At 29.5% G+C, this 19,475-nt stretch overlaps 2 protein-coding genes across 4 annotated transcripts in view; both read left to right on the top strand.

The window, feature by feature from the left end:
* LOC129912198 (uncharacterized) overlaps window positions 1–19,475 on the top strand; it is a 254,318-nt gene that overhangs the window by 175,770 nt on the left and 59,073 nt on the right. The gene's annotated exons all lie outside the window — the stretch shown is intronic.
* Window positions 1,126–2,095, top strand: LOC129912200 (probable insulin-like peptide 3). Its single transcript, XM_055990348.1, has 2 exons — window positions 1,126–1,682; window positions 1,746–2,095. The coding sequence occupies exons 1-2, from the start codon at window positions 1,505–1,507 to the stop codon at window positions 1,928–1,930; spliced, it is 363 nt and encodes a 120-aa protein (XP_055846323.1). The 5' UTR covers window positions 1,126–1,504; the 3' UTR covers window positions 1,931–2,095.

The raw sequence follows: 19,475 nt of genomic DNA, 5'->3' as shown, positions 1-19,475 counted from the left end.
TTTTATTTATTTTACTATTTTTTTTTTACTTACATTCAATAGCAAATTTGTATATTAAAAAATTTAGGCAATTTTAAATCTAAAAGTAGATTTGGGCAACCCTGTGTTGTACCTTAGAACAAAAACTAACCAAAAGTTAAGACATTAGGAAGGTTGTAGTCATTGCTCAATTTTCATAGACTATACAAAATTTAAGGTTGACTCATTAGAGTTTAACTGTTTTACTCTTCTTTACTTTAATTCTACCCTTATTCAATAATCCTTTCCAAAAAATAGTATTGAATTTGAACAAAAGTTAAAGTTTATGTAAATTTAATTTACTTAAACACATTCTATGTCTTAATAAACCTTTTATAGAATATTGTTTGTTTGACTTATTAAAGTAAATGTTTACTTTTTGATCCTTTAAAATTTAGCTCTTGGGGATTTCTTATATTAGTCTTTTATTTAAACTTACTCCAAAAAACTGTTTATTCAATTCTAATTTATGGCAACAAAATTTAATTTTGAAAGATTGATGTTGACATTATTTGTGTTTCAAATGTTCAAACTCTGGTTAAAAGAATAAATATTGAGAGCATAATAATCGACGCCTACACACTATACACATTCTTTGTACTCATTTTGAACAGCTGAGGTTACTTCAATCGACTAGACAAACGTCGCCCTAAGTAGAGTCCTTGAAATGAAAAAATAAAATAAGCAAACTTGGTTATGGTAAGAGTGTTGGAATGTATACACTGAACGAAAAACTTTAAACTTTTGATTGATGAAAACTTTTTCAATTAATTCTTAAAGGTTTTGAGAAGGAATTTTGAATTGAAATTCTTGAAAAAGAAGTAGCTCATTATAAAAGCTTCCATATTCGAATAGCACAACAGAAATAGAAGGAAAGAAGAGCTGAGAAACGGTGTTCATTGTTAAAAAAAATAGTGTTGGAGTCAAATGGCAACCTTGTGGTACTCCAAGTGTTAGGAAAGTAAAAGCTTTAAACTATGATCAATCAGTCCAACGCGAACAACATGGATTTTCATCTTCAAACAAACATTTTTTTATAAATATCAAGTGAAAAATCCTGCTAAGAAATTCTGCAAGACAGATAAATCTACCAGGTTAGATTTTTGTTACTAATGTATTCATTCAAAGTATATTTTTTGCTAAAATATACATATTTTCTACCAGTGTATCAGGAACTTGCATGAAGAAGTTCAAATAACCCATTTGCTCCAATTACTATTGCGCGCATAGTCTGAATAATTAATTCTGCAAGGAATTTTATTTGAATTTGAATTGCTAATGCGCGTTTATATACGAAAGAGGGCAATACTTAGTAATTCCAATCAATTCCCAGAATTTGATTATTTACATCTCGAGGAATATAAATACCCGAAGACCGCAAGTAATGAGCATCAGAATTGATTCATCTGCAGCATTGCTTGCACATCTCCGAAAAAGAGCTTAGCTCCCAACGAAAACCCAAATCGATAAAAAAAACACTATAACTATGTCATTTAATTCGTCGGTAAAGATCCTTTTTGCTCTAAATTGGTTTTGTTTATTAATGATCATTGGCTTTAATACGCCATCTTGTGAGGGTGTTCAAAAGTTATGTGGAAAAAAGTTACCAGATACATTGGATTTGATATGTGAAAATGGTTTTGGAACAAAAACAAAAAAATCAAGTAAGTTTTCAAATATTCTAAAAACTTGATAAATTTCTAAAAAGGTAATTTTTATTTATTAAGTTGATCCTGTAGACTATTACAATGACATTGAAGAAGGCATTCAATTGCCATTTGATCAATTTCCATTCATTTCAAAATTTGAAGCTAACGCTTTGGCCAAGAGTCGACGCAGGAGATTTGGTATTGCTGATGAATGCTGCAAGAAAGCATGTACAATGGCTGAACTGAGGAGTTATTGTCTTTAAGGACCTTTGCTTTACCATACTATAAAAAAAAAAATTAAAGTTCCCATTTAAGTAAATAAATGAGCTTCGCTTGGCTTTGATCTATATCGTTATCAAAGCATTTGTTTTGCATCAAAATAACAACTTAAACTGATTTAATAAAAAGAAGCTTAAAATACAACAGAACAAAACTTTTTGATTTTTCTAACGTTTTGTTTTTAATTTTTAAAAACCCAAAGGATTTCATATGGTTGATTCGTCCATTAAACAATAATGCAAGGTTTTCGTAAACATTTTCTTTTTGTCTTAAAAGAAATAATATTTTTTCATACAGAAGAAATTAATAATCCGCACATATAATTAAAAATTAATCAGTGCATACTAGTTCCTGTAGATCAAATTGCATTTAGCTATTAGTAAAGAAAATTGTATTCCAAAAAATATTTCCATATTATTTTTTACAATTTTTTTCATTAACTTAACTTTTTTGTACATAAAAATAAAAAAAAAAAACATGTTTCAAGCAAATTCATTGGTCCGTTTTTGAAAAATTGATTTTCAAAAAAAAAAATCAAACTTTCTTTAGGTATACCTATCTAAAATTTGTTTTAAATTTTTGTCTTAATTTTAACAATAATGTTACCACAAGGTTTTTGTAAAAAAAATCCCGTTTAAATCAGTTAAATCGTTTATGGGAAAGTCAGAGATCAAGGAAACGGTCTTATGGCATTCCCAATTGATAACGGTTCAAAAAACACTTTTTTTTACTTTAAAAGTAGGGCCTTAATTGCTTTTTTTTTAGAAAAACAAGCTTTTTTCATTTTTTTCCGTTAATTTTGGTCCTAAACCCTTAATTACAAAGTTTGAAGAAAATCGCTTCTTTGATTTGAGCTGCCGATCGAGATAGAAACAGACTCACAGACAGGCTGACAGAACTACAAGATCCACTTTTTTTAAAATTCTCTATCATCGTAATGCTAAAATTTTCAAAATCGTTTTTAGTTTTTAAATAATTTTTTTAAAAGAAAACAAAAAAAAAAATGATATGGTATATATGTATGCCGTTTTGTTGCAATTACTAATCATTATCTTAAACCAAAATTTCAAAAAAATTTAATGTAGGTACCATTTTTGAAAATTTGATTTTTCGAAAAAAAAAAACAAATTATTTTTTTTTTATTCAAAAATTATTGTTTGCAAAATTTTATCTTTGATTTATATTTAAAGTATAAAAATGCTTTTGTTTAAGAAAATTCGTTCAAATTGAATGAAAATCAGACTGAAAAATAAACGATTCTATGACAGGTACCGTTAAGTATCAGACTTTCAAAAAAAATGTCTCGTATGAATATTTTCTTTTATTGAATTGTGCCCGAGAAGTTTAGAATTAATTATTTAATGACTTAACGATTTTTATTTAAATACCTACATTGGCTATCTATTTTATTAAAGAGTACTTGAGTATTCAACCCTTTTCTTCTATAGGTACTTATCTATATGAGTCATTAAATGAATTCGGTTTTGTTAGTTGCTGTAAATCTATGTAGAGGTACGTTTAAATGTACATGGAAATTTAAAATAATTCAGTACATTGCTACTTCAAAAAGATTTGAGTACACTCTAGGTATTACTAGCTTTTTCTACAAAATTCTTATATAATTCCGAAGTAAGCTTTTATGCTTATAATTCAGATCAAGAACATTAAAATTTTTCTATGTGAAGGTATTCATCTACTTTAAACACCTTTCACTTGAGTAATTCATATATTTTATCATTAGATTTATTGCTTTTGATGATTTATGAAAAATGAAAAAAAAAAAAAAGAAAAATCAATTCATATTTCAAATGAAGTAGATAAGTAATGAAAATTCTACAAGTTGGTATTACTAGTATCTACTGGTAGAGCAAGCTATCCTCTGTACGACCCAGTTTTGTGTACTTCATTTCCTTAAAAACCCTTATATTCCATGCTATAGGCCATTATATTAGTAATTTCAAGAGATTTTCTAAAGTACCTAATAGTGTAGGCTCTCTGGCTGGGTTATATTAGGTATATGAAGTTTTTACTCTTCCTCCTAGTAAAGTATTAGGTATACTTTACATTCTGGCATGGTGCTCTGCCCTTGCTCTACATTCAATATACACACATTTTCTATGTTGATTTTTTTGTTTTTCAAAATTAAAAAAAAATAAAATAAACAAGAAAATGTTTTTCCTATCTTTGTGTGCCTATAATGTCTGTGAACCTTTTCAGAAAATTTATGAACATTCTAGAGAGGAAGGAATTATCCCTTTTTTTCAGTTTTTTTTTTAATAATAATTTATGTATGAGAACGGACGTCCTCAATTTTTATACACACACACAGAGTGAGAGGAAGACGCGCAAAACGACAAGGACGAGTTTGGGAATTAGACTATAGAAGAGGATGATGGTTGGGTTAATTTTAATTTCGATTTTCACGTTGAATAGCATTTCCTGTAAATACTGTCTTTCAATCAAATGAAATCGAAGGTTACCCAAACAATATTATGGATATAAACATGCGTTCAAGAGGGATACATTGTGAAGGAGTCTATGAAGGTGAATGTATATGTGAAAGAAGGATATTGGTAGATTTGGAAAAACTTTACTATTGGGAGTTTATATAGTGAAAGTAGAAATATGAGTCCTTGAATAACAAAAAGCCAGACATCCATTGTAAATTGTAGTCATAGAAATGGAAATGAAATCTGAGAGATTTAATTCAGAATCAAAATATTGGTTGTTGACCTTTTTCTGAGATTTATTTTTTGATTGTATTTTTGTATATTTTGAATGATAGTGATTGAAAAACTTGTCTTTTTGACTTTTGTTTGAAAAAGGTCGAGCCACACAAAAAAATTATAACAATATTGGCGGATAGTCTGATTATTCTTTTATCAGAAAAGCCTTTACCCATGATCAGTGAAATCACTCACATGGCTTTCGTGAAAATTATCAACGGGGATATAAGAGCTATGGACTAGGAGTTAATCGAAATGTCGAAGAGTAGATCGTTGAGTTACTTTACTCATTAGACCAAAGGAAATAAAATGCACGACTGGGTCGCACGAACTTGCTCTTAGAATTCAAGTTGCTTAAATTTTTACGAAATTTGGGAAATATAGGTACTATGTATACCAAATATACATTGTATATACAATACATAGGTGCAAAAAAAAAACATAAAATTCGTTTAAAAAAAAAAAAACAAGTATCTACAAGTAGGTAGTTTTGATTGATATATCAAGATGTATTTTTTGGAAAAAAAAAAGCCGTTTTTTAAAAAAAACTAATTTTTTATACCTACCTACCTAAATGATTTTTTGAAAAAAAGTTTGAATATAAAATTGGTATGCCATTTTGCAGAAATCACTAATGCACATCTAAAAATAAAATTTCAAACAAATACAATGTCCCGTTTTCGAAAATTTTATTTTTCAAAAAAAAAAATTTTTTTAATTTTTTTAAAAATCCAAAAATAATTTTTTTCGAAATTTAAGTTATATAAGTGCTTCTTCACAAAAAGTTTCGTTGAAATAGAATAAGCCGTTTGGGAGAATATTGGATTAAAAAAAAAAAAAAACGGTTCTATAGCAGGTACCGTTAATAATGATTTTCAAAACAAAATTTTTTCATTAAAAGATAGACCTTGTCTTAAAACTTAAATTAAATTTTTTTAAACAAAATCGTTAGAGCCGTTTTTGAGCAATTTCAATTTTACTGAAATCGGTATATGACAAGTACCGTTATTTTTAACTCAAAAAACCAATCTGGAGAGTCTCCAAAAAATGCTACATACTATTTTAAAGTCAATTCGTCCATCCGTTTAGGCTGTAACTCTTTATACAGATGGACTTCTGGGACCCACTTTTTTGGCATTCTCTACCATCGTAATATCATGGAAAAATGTTATCGCAACTTTTTTTTTGTACGTAAAAATTGATTGAAATTAAACAATACTGTAAATCACTTTTAAAATAGAAACATTTTTGTGGCAACCCTATTTAAAAAAAAATAATTTTTCCTCAAAAAATTACTTCATAACTATCATTGTGCGTCTTAAAATCAAAGTTATTCAAAAATTTTATGAGGCAACCCTTACTTCTCTTTTTCCTGAAAAAAGGTGTTTTTTTTTAAGTTTTAAGAAATGGCGTTTGGCTTTTTTTTTTGTGAACTTTCTGATTTTCATTGTATTTTAATGAACAAAAATGTGCCAAAACATTTTAAGTTTTGAAAATTGACTATAATTTCAAACAACAAGTCTTTCAGCTCATAAAACAGAATTAAATGTTACCATATCAAATTTTTGAGACCTTAATTTTCAGATCCCCACAATTTTCAAAAACCAATTCCTCAGTAGAATAAAAAAAAATTATTAACAAAAAAATGTATTTTCGTACAAAAAACGAATTTTGATTCCCACCAACATTTAGTGTTTAAAATAGGGTTGCCACAAGGGAGTTTCCAGCCCCAACTTCTAGTCCAAAACAACTAAAATTAATTTTTTTTACAAGAAAAGCAAAAATATCCACCTTCTCTCTACCTCAGCTAAATGATAAAAGTGTAATACGCCTTTTTAGATGGTAAAGTCTGGGATTTGCACCCAGACCACTGGGGCACTGGCGTAATAGTCCATCACACTAACCAATGCGCCTTAAGAATCATTTTCGAAAAAAAGGTGCCTAAGGTCAAAAATGATTTAAGTAGACATACAAGTGATGAATAAACTTTTTAAACAGAATTTATATAATTTTATGTTAAAATGTTAATTTAAGTATTTTTAAAACGATTAATTTTAGTCTGGAAATGTGAATTAAAATAATGGTAAACCCAATTGGCTTAAAAACTCCGCTTGTTTCATTTCTTTTAAAATTAATTTTTATATGAATTTGAGTTTTCATCCATAGAATGTGTCATTCCCGTGTCAAGTGCTTTTTAACTTAATACAATATGAAAATTACAAAAGAATATTACTTTTACTATTGCTTCTGTAAATAGCTTTTAAATTCCTTAAATGTTAAACAATCATGATTCCTGTTATTTCAAATTGTCATTATAGTGGCCTTTCAGAAATTCTATGAAGCACAAAATTTGTGGTATATTTATGTTTCAAATGAACTTCCATTCAATTAAGGCAAGTATAAGTAAGTGAACAAAGTTCTACTCCGTAAAATTTGATGAGGTAAAGAGTTCTTAGAATTTCAATTTACTTAAACTCCCGCTCAGTTATAAAAGTCCAAACTGATATTTAGGAAAACTACAACAATAAAAATTCAACAGAATTTTTCATTAAACTGACTCCTTTAAAGTCTTTTCAGCCATTAAAGACTGCTATTCAAAAAACTAGATACCTACAAAAAAATCGTTTGGTCATTGCATCCTACTTTTACCCTTTTTCCTTTTCTTTAAAGCTGTCATTTCCGTTAGTAAATTATATACCTCGTAAAACTCAACCAAAGACAATACATATAGCTAGTGCAATTACCTGCCCTATTATATCTATGAACCAACGCCAACGTACACTTAGGGGTCGGTTAAAAATATCCTTTCAGCTGCTTATTGTCATTGTTGGCCTTTAATCCAAGTTAATAATCTTCTGTTCTCAGAAAAAAAAATAATAATAAAAATTCAAAAATGTATATATTCTTCCATCGAAACGGAGCTTTTGCGAGCGGTTTATGCCAGAGCAACGCTTAAGGATAAAAATCTTTCTCACTTTTCTTAGGTGTTATGTACAGCTTCTCCATTGGATGGCTTTAGTGCGTTGAGTCGAGTTGCCCTCGACACAGGGTCTTGGTGTGATGGTGCGGGAAAAAAAGACGCCAACGCCAACCCATCAAGTTGGCTTCTGCTGTTACCTTTATCAATGTAATATTTTCTCTGCTGGCTGCTGGTTTAGTGCGATATTTTCTGTTATGTTGGGTTTTCCTTTCATCTTTTATTTTCATTTGCGAGCGAGGTAAATTAATTTTCTTTCTCGCTCTTTTTTTTTTTTTTTTTGCTCTTTTATTAATTTTAGTGTGAAGGAAAATTTTATGACAAAAATTAAATTACATTTTTGTGACGAAATGGCTGCTCGGTTGTTATACAGAGCAGAGAAGAAAAAAAAAAATTATACTTAAATTTCATCGTTCTCATCGTTGTCCTGTGAATTAATCGGGATAGGTATTCTGTTGGATTAAAGGTGGAAAATGTTATAGTCAACAAAATAAAAAATAAAAAAAAAAAGACCTTTTATATAGTATGCACGGGGGATTGGTAAATTTTACGGCCAACAAAATTGACACAAATGGAAACACAAAAAAAAAAAAAAGAAAAATGAATAAAAATAAGAAAAGAAATTCGTTGATTGTAATATTCATGATGACAGTAGCACAAGATATTACAAATAAAAATATAGAAACAATTTATATACACAAAAAGGTGATTGTGTTTTTTTTTTTTTTTTTTTTTGTCTTCTTTTTAGATTCAAGTTTATTACTGACGCTGCTATGGGAGATAAGAGTTCTTTATTATCTACTCATGGCAAGGAGTTTTTTTTTTGTTATGACTTATGAGAAAGAATGATATGCAGATAAAATATCAATTTGTTAGCTTGTGACTTAAAGAGATTGTAAACTCAACAAAGGACCTCGTTAAACTTTCATTTATATTTGTCTTTTTGACTGGATAAAAAATTACAGTATCTTTATTTTTAAAGAACAAAAGCCAACAGCCATTGAGTTCATTTGAATACCAAAGCATTATACAGAAATATTTTATACGCTCACATTTGAACAAGTATAATTTTTTAATTGAATTGTCATTTTTATATAGCCAGTTAGGAATTCAGTATTTTCATTACCAAATGATATTTGATTCCATTCATAATGTTTGAGAGCGGAATTCTTAATAGTTATTCAAGCCGAGATTTTTTTTAAAATGGGTAACGAGAGGGGGCCTTCAAAATATTCTTTTTTTTCATCATTACAATTAGTGTTAAAACTTCAAAACTTCAAAATATCGGAATCTAACTGCCGTCTATTTTCTGAGCTACAGAGCTTACAAACTTTTACATAAAATGTTTAAAATGTTAAAATGAATATTTTTAAATGAAATACCTAAATCTTTTTGAAATAAAATATTCAAAATTGAATAAATATAAAAATTTCAATTCCAAAAAGTATGCAATCTGATTTTTTTTAAAAGATGCATTTTTAGCAAAAAAAATTAATATCGTTTGAGAGTTAGATTTAAAAAAAAAATAATTTTTCATATATGATTTTAAAATTTTTTTGATAAGTTTGGTTGGTTGTAGTAATACCCAAAAATCAAAATTTCAGAAAAAATCGAATGTCTCATTTTCGAAGATTTTTCATACATTTATCTATTATATATATTAAAGTTTGGTTTTGTGTACGTTCGCTAACCGGCCACACCGGGTGAATTATTTTCTTAATTTTTGACGTGATAACGTCTTATAAATCGATGAACCATGGCAATTGGCAGCCACTACAAAAAAGTGACGCCATTTTCTAACGTTACACTCTCGCTCTTTCGCAGTGCGGAAAAAAAATTTGAATTCAGAATTATTATAAACTATTAGAGATATAAAAATCTTCTATAGCTTATTTGAAAGATAATAACCTAAAGCTTAATCCAAATGAAGGATTTTTAAAAATTCCGTCATTTAATAGGGTAAACAGGGGTAAAACGGAAAGATGAAATTTGGGCTAAAATCTAAACGCGAAGTTGTAAAGAATTGATTTTTTTTTTGTTGTAGATAGATGAGATTAATTTAAGAATAATTGCATTTGAGAAAAAATTCAAAAAAATTTTGAAACTAAGCTATAACGTTTTGTTTAAACGTTGCACACGTGTTAGGGCTATGACAAAATGATGATTATGGGTAGGGGAAATTTTTTTTGACAATTCTAAAGATGTCAGATGAGAGATGGGGAAAAAAAAATTAGGCGTCTAAAACGGATTTTTTTTTAAATACACTACTTTTTGAAATATGATTTTTTGAAAAACACCTATTTTTTAGGGGTATTTTTGGGTAGTTTTTTATTTTTAGATTTTTTTTTGGAGCGTTCAAAAAATCTCGAATTTATAGGACATGTAGGCCTAGGCTATGTGCAAAATTGGAGTTCTAAAATGATTTTTGACTGAATAACAGAAAAAATAAGTTTAAAACCGATTTTCATCGTTTTTTTTTTTCTTTAACAGATAGAGAAATAAAGTATATGGAGAGTTAATAGAGTATAGCCAGGACTATATGTTTGCGAAAGTTCAATCGTTTTTAAAAACACAATTTTGAGATAACGGTAAAATAAAATGTTGGAATTCAACAGGTTATAACTTTTGATTTAGATAACATAGAAATTTGATTAAACTTTATTGAGCATCCTGATACAATTACCTTTCATTTGGTATAATACACATAACGGTAGACTAACTACAAGCTACACAATGTTAAATCAAGAAACTTGCGAAAACACTCAAAACACCAGTGGAGATCTGTTGACCCATGAACAGTCACCAGTGTGGGAAGTGGGAAGTACCGTAATCTCAGTCTGGAAATTCGACATGGTTTGACTTTAAAAAATTCTAACTTTTCTTCTAGGCAACTTGGAAATAAGATTGAACCGTCATGTGAAAGGTAAAACAATAAGCTTTCACGTGTTATAAAAATTTTTGTAGCATGAGAACATAAAAATAAATGTTTTTCATGCTTTTTTTGATGAAAATACATGGAGCTCAAAAAATTCTAGCTCTTTTTGTAGATGTCTCATTTTGAGCTAAGACAATAAGCTTTCAGATGGTATACAATTTTTTATAGGTTGTTAGGGAAAAAAATGGAATTAATGACGTGAGAAGATAAAAATTCATGTTTTCTTTGCTTTTTTTGATGAAAATGATTGTTTTCAATAAATTATTTTTAAATTTAAAAATACGAGAAAAAATACTTGGCTTTTAAATTGCATAATTTTTTTTGTAAGCTTTTAAATTTAAAAAATTAATATAATGAGAAAATAAATAAGGTATTTTTTTTTTTGCTTTTTCTTGTAAATTATGATTGTTTGAAAAAGTAAACTCTTCAATTGACTCATTTTAAACAAAACCACACAACCTTTTTTCGGACGACGTTATCACGTAAGATCATCGTCCGTAAACCGCCTTTACAGACAGCCTCTTTTTTTTAATCAAAGAGGCATAAGAGGAGAAGGTTTAAGGCAAAAACAAATTTAAGGTTTTATAGGGTTAATAGGAGTAACACGACATTGAAAAAAGAGGCTATTTTCTAAACGGTATGTCGTAAAGAGTTGAATTTTTTTAAATAATAGACAAATTTATTGTATACCTAGTTAAAATAAAATGCACGACTGGGGTCGCACGAACTTGCTCTTAGAGTTAAAGTTGTTTAAATTTTTACGACTTTTTATATAGAAATTTGGAAAAAAAAATAAAATTCGTTTTAAAAAAAAAATAAAATAAAATCTGAAATTAAATTGCCCTCCAAAACAAGTATACAGTTTTGATTGATATATTAACATGCATTTTTAGAAAAAAAAATTTCAAAATCGTTAGAGCCGTTTTTTAAAAAACTAATTTTTTATAAATAATTTTTTGGAAAAAAAGTTTAAAAATTAAATTGGTATGCCATTTTGTAGGAATCACAAATCAACATCTAAAAACAAAATTTCAAAAGAATTAAATGTACCGTTTTCGAAAAATTGATTTTTCAAAAAAAAATTTTCAAAATTTTTTTAAAAATCCAAAAATTATTTTTTAAAAAATTTTACTTTTGGCTTATATTTAAATTATATAAAATCTTCTTCACAAAAAGTTTCGTTGAAATCGAATAAGCAGTTTTGGAGATAATCGGATTTGAAAAAAACGGTTCTATGGCAGGTACCGTTAATAATGATTTTCAAAAAAAAAATTTTTCATTAGAAGATAGACCTAAACTTTAAACTAACACTTGAATTTTTTAAACAAAATCGTTGGAGCCGTTTTCGAGATATTTCAATTTTACTAAAATCGGTATATGACAAGTACCGTTATTTTTGGTCCAAAAAAATTAATTCCAAAAACCCCTCTGGAGAGTCGCCAAATAACGCTGCATACCAGGTTTGACATCAATCGGTCCATCCGTTTAGGCTGTAGCTCCTTATACAGACAGACAGACAGACTGACAGACAGACAGACAGACAGACGGACTTCCGGGACCCACTTTTTTGGCATTGTCTACCATCGTAATGTCATGGAAAAATGCTATCTCAACTTTTTTTTTTGTACGAATGCATAACTTGATATATAGTACCTATATCGCAAGTAAAAAAGTATTGAAAACATTCAAAAAAATTTCAAAACCAAGTTATGAAGGTTTTTTTTGCAGTAATGGACCTTCGACAAAAAACTTATTTGAGTCACACCACTTAATTTGAGTCACACCATTGGAAAGATATTAAAAAAAATTAGGGGTCTAATACGGATTTTTTTCATAGGCCCTGTATTTTGAAATACAAATTTTTGAAAAACAACTAATTTTTAGGGACATTTTTGAGTGGTCTTTTATTTTTTTGGAATTTTTTAAAGTCTGCAAAAAATCTCAAACTTATAGAAAATATAGTAGGTTTTAATTTGCTAAAAGTTTAAAAGTGAATATTTTTAAACTCATTTTATGAACTTTTCAAGTTTTGATCCTCTTTATCATTTGAAAATTAACTAATTACAGAGTCGAAAATTAGAAATAAATACAAGAAATGGCGGAACGAAGTCCGCCGGGTCAGCTAGTTTTTTTTTATAAATTTTGATTTTGATTTATTTGCATACTTACATAAATATTAAGGCAGAATAGGTAAATACTTTTGCATAAGAAAATTCGTTAAAATTAAAATATAATTATTTGAGAGATAGCTAGTCAGGAATTAAAAAAAAAAACGGTCCGTTAAAAACGCTTTAAAAAAAAAAACCTTTTTTCTTAGAGATAGACCTTGTCTATAAACAAATACTTGAATTTTAAATCAAAATCGTAGAAGACGGTTTTTAAAAACATTAAACTTTTCCAAAATTGGTAGATATAAGACAAGTTTCGTATACGTAATGGAAACGCTCGCTGCAATGATAACGATCTTTACCATCGTTTACAAAAATTGTGTACCTATGTAGTCACGCAATAATATAATTTTTTTAATAGACGGATTTGATTTATATGTTTCCAAGCCTCAGTAAAATAGGAATTTGATAGTAAGTATCAGTGATTTTTTGCAAAAAGAAAAATTGGATAGGAAACAAGACCAGGAACTGGTAATTTCCAAATAAAAGCAAATTTTTCAAATAAAAGCATTTCTAACAGAATTGTTGAATTTGGGAAAAAATAGTTTCCATCTAACGCTAGCCAGTATAAATTTAGTGGCCATTTTGGAACGATCGCGATGGGGGGAGTAATTGGACCCATCTTTTTTTTAAATGCACCAATAATCACGTCAAAGTGAGACGGTCACCTGTTCGGAATAGAACATAGAGAAACTCTTATAAAATGTATAGAAACTAAGAGACCACAATCCACAAGTATCCATCCGTATATTGATTTTATATCAAAGCGTTTTCACTATATCCTGTAAACATTTACAAAATTTCTTACATAAATATTGACATAAAATTTAATACAAAGTGTGAAATTTTGAGATTCACTTTGCCCAGTCGAATTATGTCATAAGATCTCATCTCATCAAACATTTTGCTGCTGCCTCTCTTCAAACATAATTTAAAACTTTATGAGCATGTTGTCAAAATCATTTTAATTTGCATTAATTTAAAAAAAAAAAAGAACGACAAACTGTTCATCTGTTTTCGTTGTCGCCAGATTTATAAACATCATAAATGTTTTTGGTTTTTTTTATATTAAACACCCTCCTCGCTGGCCCCTCCATATAAACAAAACAGATCAGCTAAGCAAAGGACACCATTGACTTGTTCCAGGAAATGCGTTTGCATATTTGACTCTAATTAAATGTCTCTTATTCAGAAAAGAACATCACAAGAAAAACACAAACAAACAAACAAATGAGAAGCCAGACGGCTGCTGTTATGTGATGTGGCGAGGATAAGGACGAAGGAGTGGGATATTACATCACATTTAATTCTCCCTATCACCATCAAAATGACAAGGACAAGAAGACAAAAATAACATAACGAAGGATAGCGAAGGAAGAGAGAAAACCGGACGGACGGTTGTCCAAAAATAACAATTACGCAATGCAGACGCACGGAGTAGAATTCATCATTAATCTTAAATCCTGGCGGTAACGAGCTAAAACTGGAAATAATTTTGCTGTCCAATTTTTTTTTTTTCATTTTTTTTTTGCCAATTAATTATAATTATGTATTTTATCTCAAAAAGTTGGGGCTGGGTAGATCTTAAATAGAGAAAAATCACTCTTCTTTACTTTAGCCTCCTCTCAAAAATTTGTGTTTGTCTTTTTTTTTTCTGATTGAGAGCGATGGGAACAGGGCCAAAAGCATTTAGTCCTAAGCCCTTCGATAAATATTGACAATTTGAAAAAGGATATTTTGCGAAGTGATTCTCATTAAGGCAGATCGAAGTATTAAATTTGTAGTCCCTTTTTTTTTGTGTCTCATCATAAACGGGGGTATTAACATTAAAGGGTCATTTGTTTGAAGGGTTTAAAGTTCACGTTAAAAAAAAGAAAGAAAACCCTTAAGGAATAATGTTTTAGATTTTTTTGTAACAAACGTGCTGTATGAACTTTTAATAATAGACTTTATTTTCACAGACAGGATTTAAGAAACTTGATTCTTTCTTCTACTCACATAATGGGTCACATATTTTTAGGAACAATTTTTTTTTTTTTTTTTTCAACTTGAACCCACTTTATGACGACAATGTTTTTCACGAACATCTTATTAATCGTTATTTTAGAATTTTAAGAGAAAATTTTTTTTCAAAATACATTTTTTTCCTACCCCTTGAATTTCAGAGAGCTGCAAGAAAAGGTTTGTTATTTTTCACCTTAATGGTTAATGCATTGGTTTGTTCACTGTGAATTTATCTAAACTTCTTTCGAGACTTTCATCCGAAAATATCTGCTTCCGAATGCAAAAAAAAACATATTTGGTTGCAAATAATTCAGCAACCAGACCTGCTAGAAATTTTTGGTTTTCAACTATGAATAGAACTTGAAAAGACCTTAATTTTGATGTCTCACTTTATTTAGAGAAAATAAATTTTTCTTGCCCCGGGGCCCTTTCTTTTCATTTAGTATTTAATCTAATACTTTTTCTTTCATCTGATTTGTCATTACGTCTCTTAAATTTCTTCTTCCAAAATCCCCTTTAAATATCAAATACAAATCGACATATCAACATAGAAATCTTTACCTAAACAATTTTATTTGCCAAAAGCTTTAAAGATATCACAATCTTACAAGAGAGATTTCTTCTGATTCTATACCCCAAAAATTACAAAAACAACAACAAATAAAAAAATTACACCAAAAAATATACCTACCAAAACCACAAATCCCTTCGACAGCCAATAATAAGCAAAAAAAAAAAAAAAACATTTTTACCTTCCAATTCGGCGTAACCTAGGTTATCATCGCTCTTTCACTTGTATATATTTTTATATTATAGCTCGCTTCCAAGTCTTCTTTTTCGTCGTCGTCGTTGTCGTGTTTACCTTCATCAAGTTACTTATTTTTGCCATTGCCAGTAGGCATCAATTATTTTGGAATTATGTTCCTTGATAAATTCCTTCCCAAAGCTTTTCCAATTGTACCAACTTAATCTTATAGATTAAGATTAAGATCCACAAAAGCTGCTTGAGATATTCCATATTCCCTTTTATAATATCGGTATAGGATGGTACTGGGAGTTCGTTTTTTTTTTTTTTTTAAATAAACAAAATCCTTATACTTCGAAAGAGAGAAGGAATCCATAGCAATGTGGTGCAAAGAAGGATGCTGGAAGGGAAAATTAAATAAAAGCCACAAACCATCCCGACCAAGAGATATAAAGAATCGATAATGAAAACCTCCAACTCCTGCCGGTACAAAAAAATTATACAACCACACAACTCACGTTCACGTTTGCCACGACTCCTCTAACTTGCCCTTGTTAATGTCAAGATACAAGAATCTGATTAAAAAAAAAAAAAGAAGCCAAGAAAGAAAGCCAACATGAGGTCCTGTGGAAGCTGAAGAAGAAAACTGCAGCTGGTGAGAGGACGACAGATGAACAAAACAAAAAAATATATATATCCTGAATACCATTAGAAGTCATTCCTCAAGCCGGTGTTTGGTGTCTTTAGGTTTTTGGACTTTTCCGACAAACCCACACACCCAGCAACTCCTTCCTTCTGCCCAGAACCAAGTCCGAACTGTCTTCTTTTTTTTCGAAAACAGATCTCCCATAGAAACGAGAATGTGGTTACTCTTGTTTGTGATACTGGCACTGGCCATATCGATCCAAAGGCGGACACCAAACCAAATACACCGAGATGGATGGCAGCTCTTAAAAAACATAAAAACAGGAACGAAAGAAAAAAAAAATAAGGCCGCATGTCAGCCGAGAGACATTCACCACCACCGACCGACCGCCTCTTTTAAAGCGACGGAAGACCGACGACCGCTCATAGTGAAGGAGTAATTAAAAACGGAAACTTTTTCCTATCCCCCTTTAGAGTAGGTCCCTCATTCTTGTTGTTCTTCTTCTTTTTATACTCTTGCCAGAAATTGTTCCTTTTCCTTTATCATCCGAGAGTCATCCTGGGCAACTGGAATTTGTCTCCATCACTGGTGAAATGCGGTGTAGATGCTGCGGATGCGGAACCATTCTCCTTTCTCTGATGGTGATGGTGCTTGGGCTAAAGCGAACACCTGCTTGGCGTGTATTTTAAACTTCTGCTTTAATTTGCATAACGACTTTTAATGAAATGTCAGGAGAGAAAGCGAATTCCGCCCAGGGACAATAGAAGAACAAACGTCCGTACATATTTATGTTTCTTTTGTACCTACACTTTTTTTTCTCTCTCTCTCAAGCCCTCACAAACTTAAACTGAATCAAAAATAAAAAAGGCAAATACCTACAAAAAAGTGAGTGAAATTTACATATTCTAGGCATGGCAATGCTGCTGCCACACGAGCGTTTTTTTTCTTTTATTTTGTTTTCTTTCTTTTATTTGCTGAATTGCTGACCAAAGATCTTTGAATCAATGGGTCTAAAAAAAGAAGGACTAACTCTCTTTTTATCGTCCTTCTCTTCCTCCATATGCATCAGGAAACTTTGAAAGTATCCTTCCTACGCCCAACTTACGGCAAGTTCTTGAGATATGTAATTTTCTAACTGGCAAGAACTAGACCGAAAAAAAAAACCGTTTACTCACTACTTCTTTGGCCCTAATGGACAATTAATTACCGTTGAATAATTAGTTATTTTCGTGAGATCTTTCTGGTATAAAAGTACATATAAAGTCCCTCTGCTGAGATGCTACTTTCGAGGTGAATAAATGTGTGATGCTTGGAATTCAACTCATGCCGCCGACCGACAACGCGCTGCTTTCAGGATAAGGTTCCTCTAGAGAGATACTGTTACTTTTGTTCCCCAAACCGAGAAAAAAGGAACATATCCGCAATTGCACTTATTCGCCAGTTTTTTTTTTTCTCATGTTCCCATGGGTGCTTAAGATACCACATCTAAATTCGGTGTTGGACTCTGTTTAAATAATGTTCGTTAAGGATCTGGTAGAACAACTATATACAGAGGGAGCCACTTAACAAAAAAAAAAAAAAAAAAAAAAATAAAACATCGAGTTCTTTTTAGATGGTGGGACAGAGTAGAGAGAGAGAGTGAATTATTACCATTGTGAAGTACTTCTGTGTGTGTGTGTATATGTGGCTTTTTTGGTCAATGTTGGACATGAATGATGCAGTTGAAGGTAATTTACGCCAATGCTACATAAAAATTGCTCCAGTTTGTTGATTTGGTTTAATTTGAGTGTTTTATAGAGTTCTTTTCTGGATTTTTTTTTTTTTTTTTTGTAAGGTACAAATGAATTTTTCCCATTACTGTAAACTATTAATCAAGATTTGGATTCAAGGACTGATTTATAAAGGACGATTTAGATTGTTAAGTGGTCTTTTGGGTCAGTTTTGTAAAAAAAAAAAAATTACGAACGATTACACAAAAAAGTTCTTCAAAATAAAAATAAATGCTAAAAAAAGAACCAACTGGGATTTTATCGGTTAATGTGATGTAATCACATTTCACACATTGATTAGTGAGAGCTTTATTAGTAGAATTATTATAATTTTAGTTGATTTAAAAGAAACTTTTTAGAAATACTGATTGAAGAATTGAGTTACGTGAATACTTTAATAATATAAGCAGGGTTGTAAAAATATATCAATTAAAAAAAAAAAATGCATTTGAAATTAAAAATATTTGCTTTGAAAAAAAAAAAAAATATTTGTTGCAACTAAAAATATTTTACATTAATAAAAATTTTATTGCAAATTAAAAAAATTTGCATTGAAAATAAAATTTTTATTGCAAAGAAAAATATTTTGCATTGAAAAGAAAATTTTATTGCAAATAAAAAATTTTCTGCATTGAAACAAAAAAGAATACAATGCAAAGTGTGTGGATTAAATATTATTTTTTTTGAATATTCGTCGAATTTCCTACAATTTTGAATATTTGAATACATTAGATTCAATGTTATAGTCAAAATTTTAAGAAATTCTACGATTATTAAAAAATAAATATTTAATGCACACATTTTGCATTAATTTTTTTTTTTTTTAATGCAGAGAGTTTTTTATTTGCAATAACATTTTCTTTTCAAAAAATTACGAACGATTACAAATATTTGTATTTGCAATAAAAATTTTATTTTCAATGCAATTTTTTTTTTACATTTGCAGTAAAAATTTTTTTTTAATGCAAAATATTTTTAGTTGCAATAAATATTTTTTTTTTTCAACGCAAATATTTTTCACCTGTTAATGCAAAAATTTTCTTTTAATGTAAATATTTTTCAGTTACAAAAAATATTTTTTTTTTCAATGGAAATTTTTTTTAAAAATTTGTATTAGAGAGCAAATGCATCAATAATAAAATAAGCGTTAGATAAGTGGTTTATTAACTTCGAAAACAAATTTTTATGAATTCATTTGTTTAGGTAAAAGTTTTCGGCGTAGAAACATAAAGCTCGGGTATATAGCGCCAACTTTTTATTTTTGATGCTTACTAGGAAATGCTAGAGTAGGAAATGTTAGGTGGGGCATAACTATATTATGTCCACCAAGTTGGAGGATAATTTTATAATTTGTGAATTATTTGTTAGTGGGACATAACTCCCACTTTTTATTTGTGAGGATTATGTCCCTGGACCTAATGTCCCCACGTCAATATTTTCGAATATGAACCGGTTTTTAGATCAGGGCCCACAGTAATATTCAGCTACAGAAGCGACTCAAAGCAATGGAGCAAGAACTTGCACTTGAAGGAAGATCAGTAAAAAGATACTACCTATGA

This window comes from Episyrphus balteatus, chromosome 2, assembly GCF_945859705.1.
Source record: "Episyrphus balteatus chromosome 2, idEpiBalt1.1, whole genome shotgun sequence".
Taxonomy (NCBI): Eukaryota; Metazoa; Arthropoda; class Insecta; order Diptera; family Syrphidae; genus Episyrphus; species Episyrphus balteatus.
This window is presented reverse-complemented; position numbering and strand designations above follow the sequence as displayed.

Excerpts from the sequence above, each read along its gene's own strand:
- LOC129912200 (XM_055990348.1), top strand. The coding sequence starts at position 1,505 with ATGTCATTTAATTCGTCGGTAAAGATCCTTTTTGCTCTAAATTGGTTT. Across the intron at positions 1,683-1,745 it reads AACAAAAACAAAAAAATCAA|TTGATCCTGTAGACTATTAC; the intron begins GTAAGTTTTCAA and ends TTATTTATTAAG.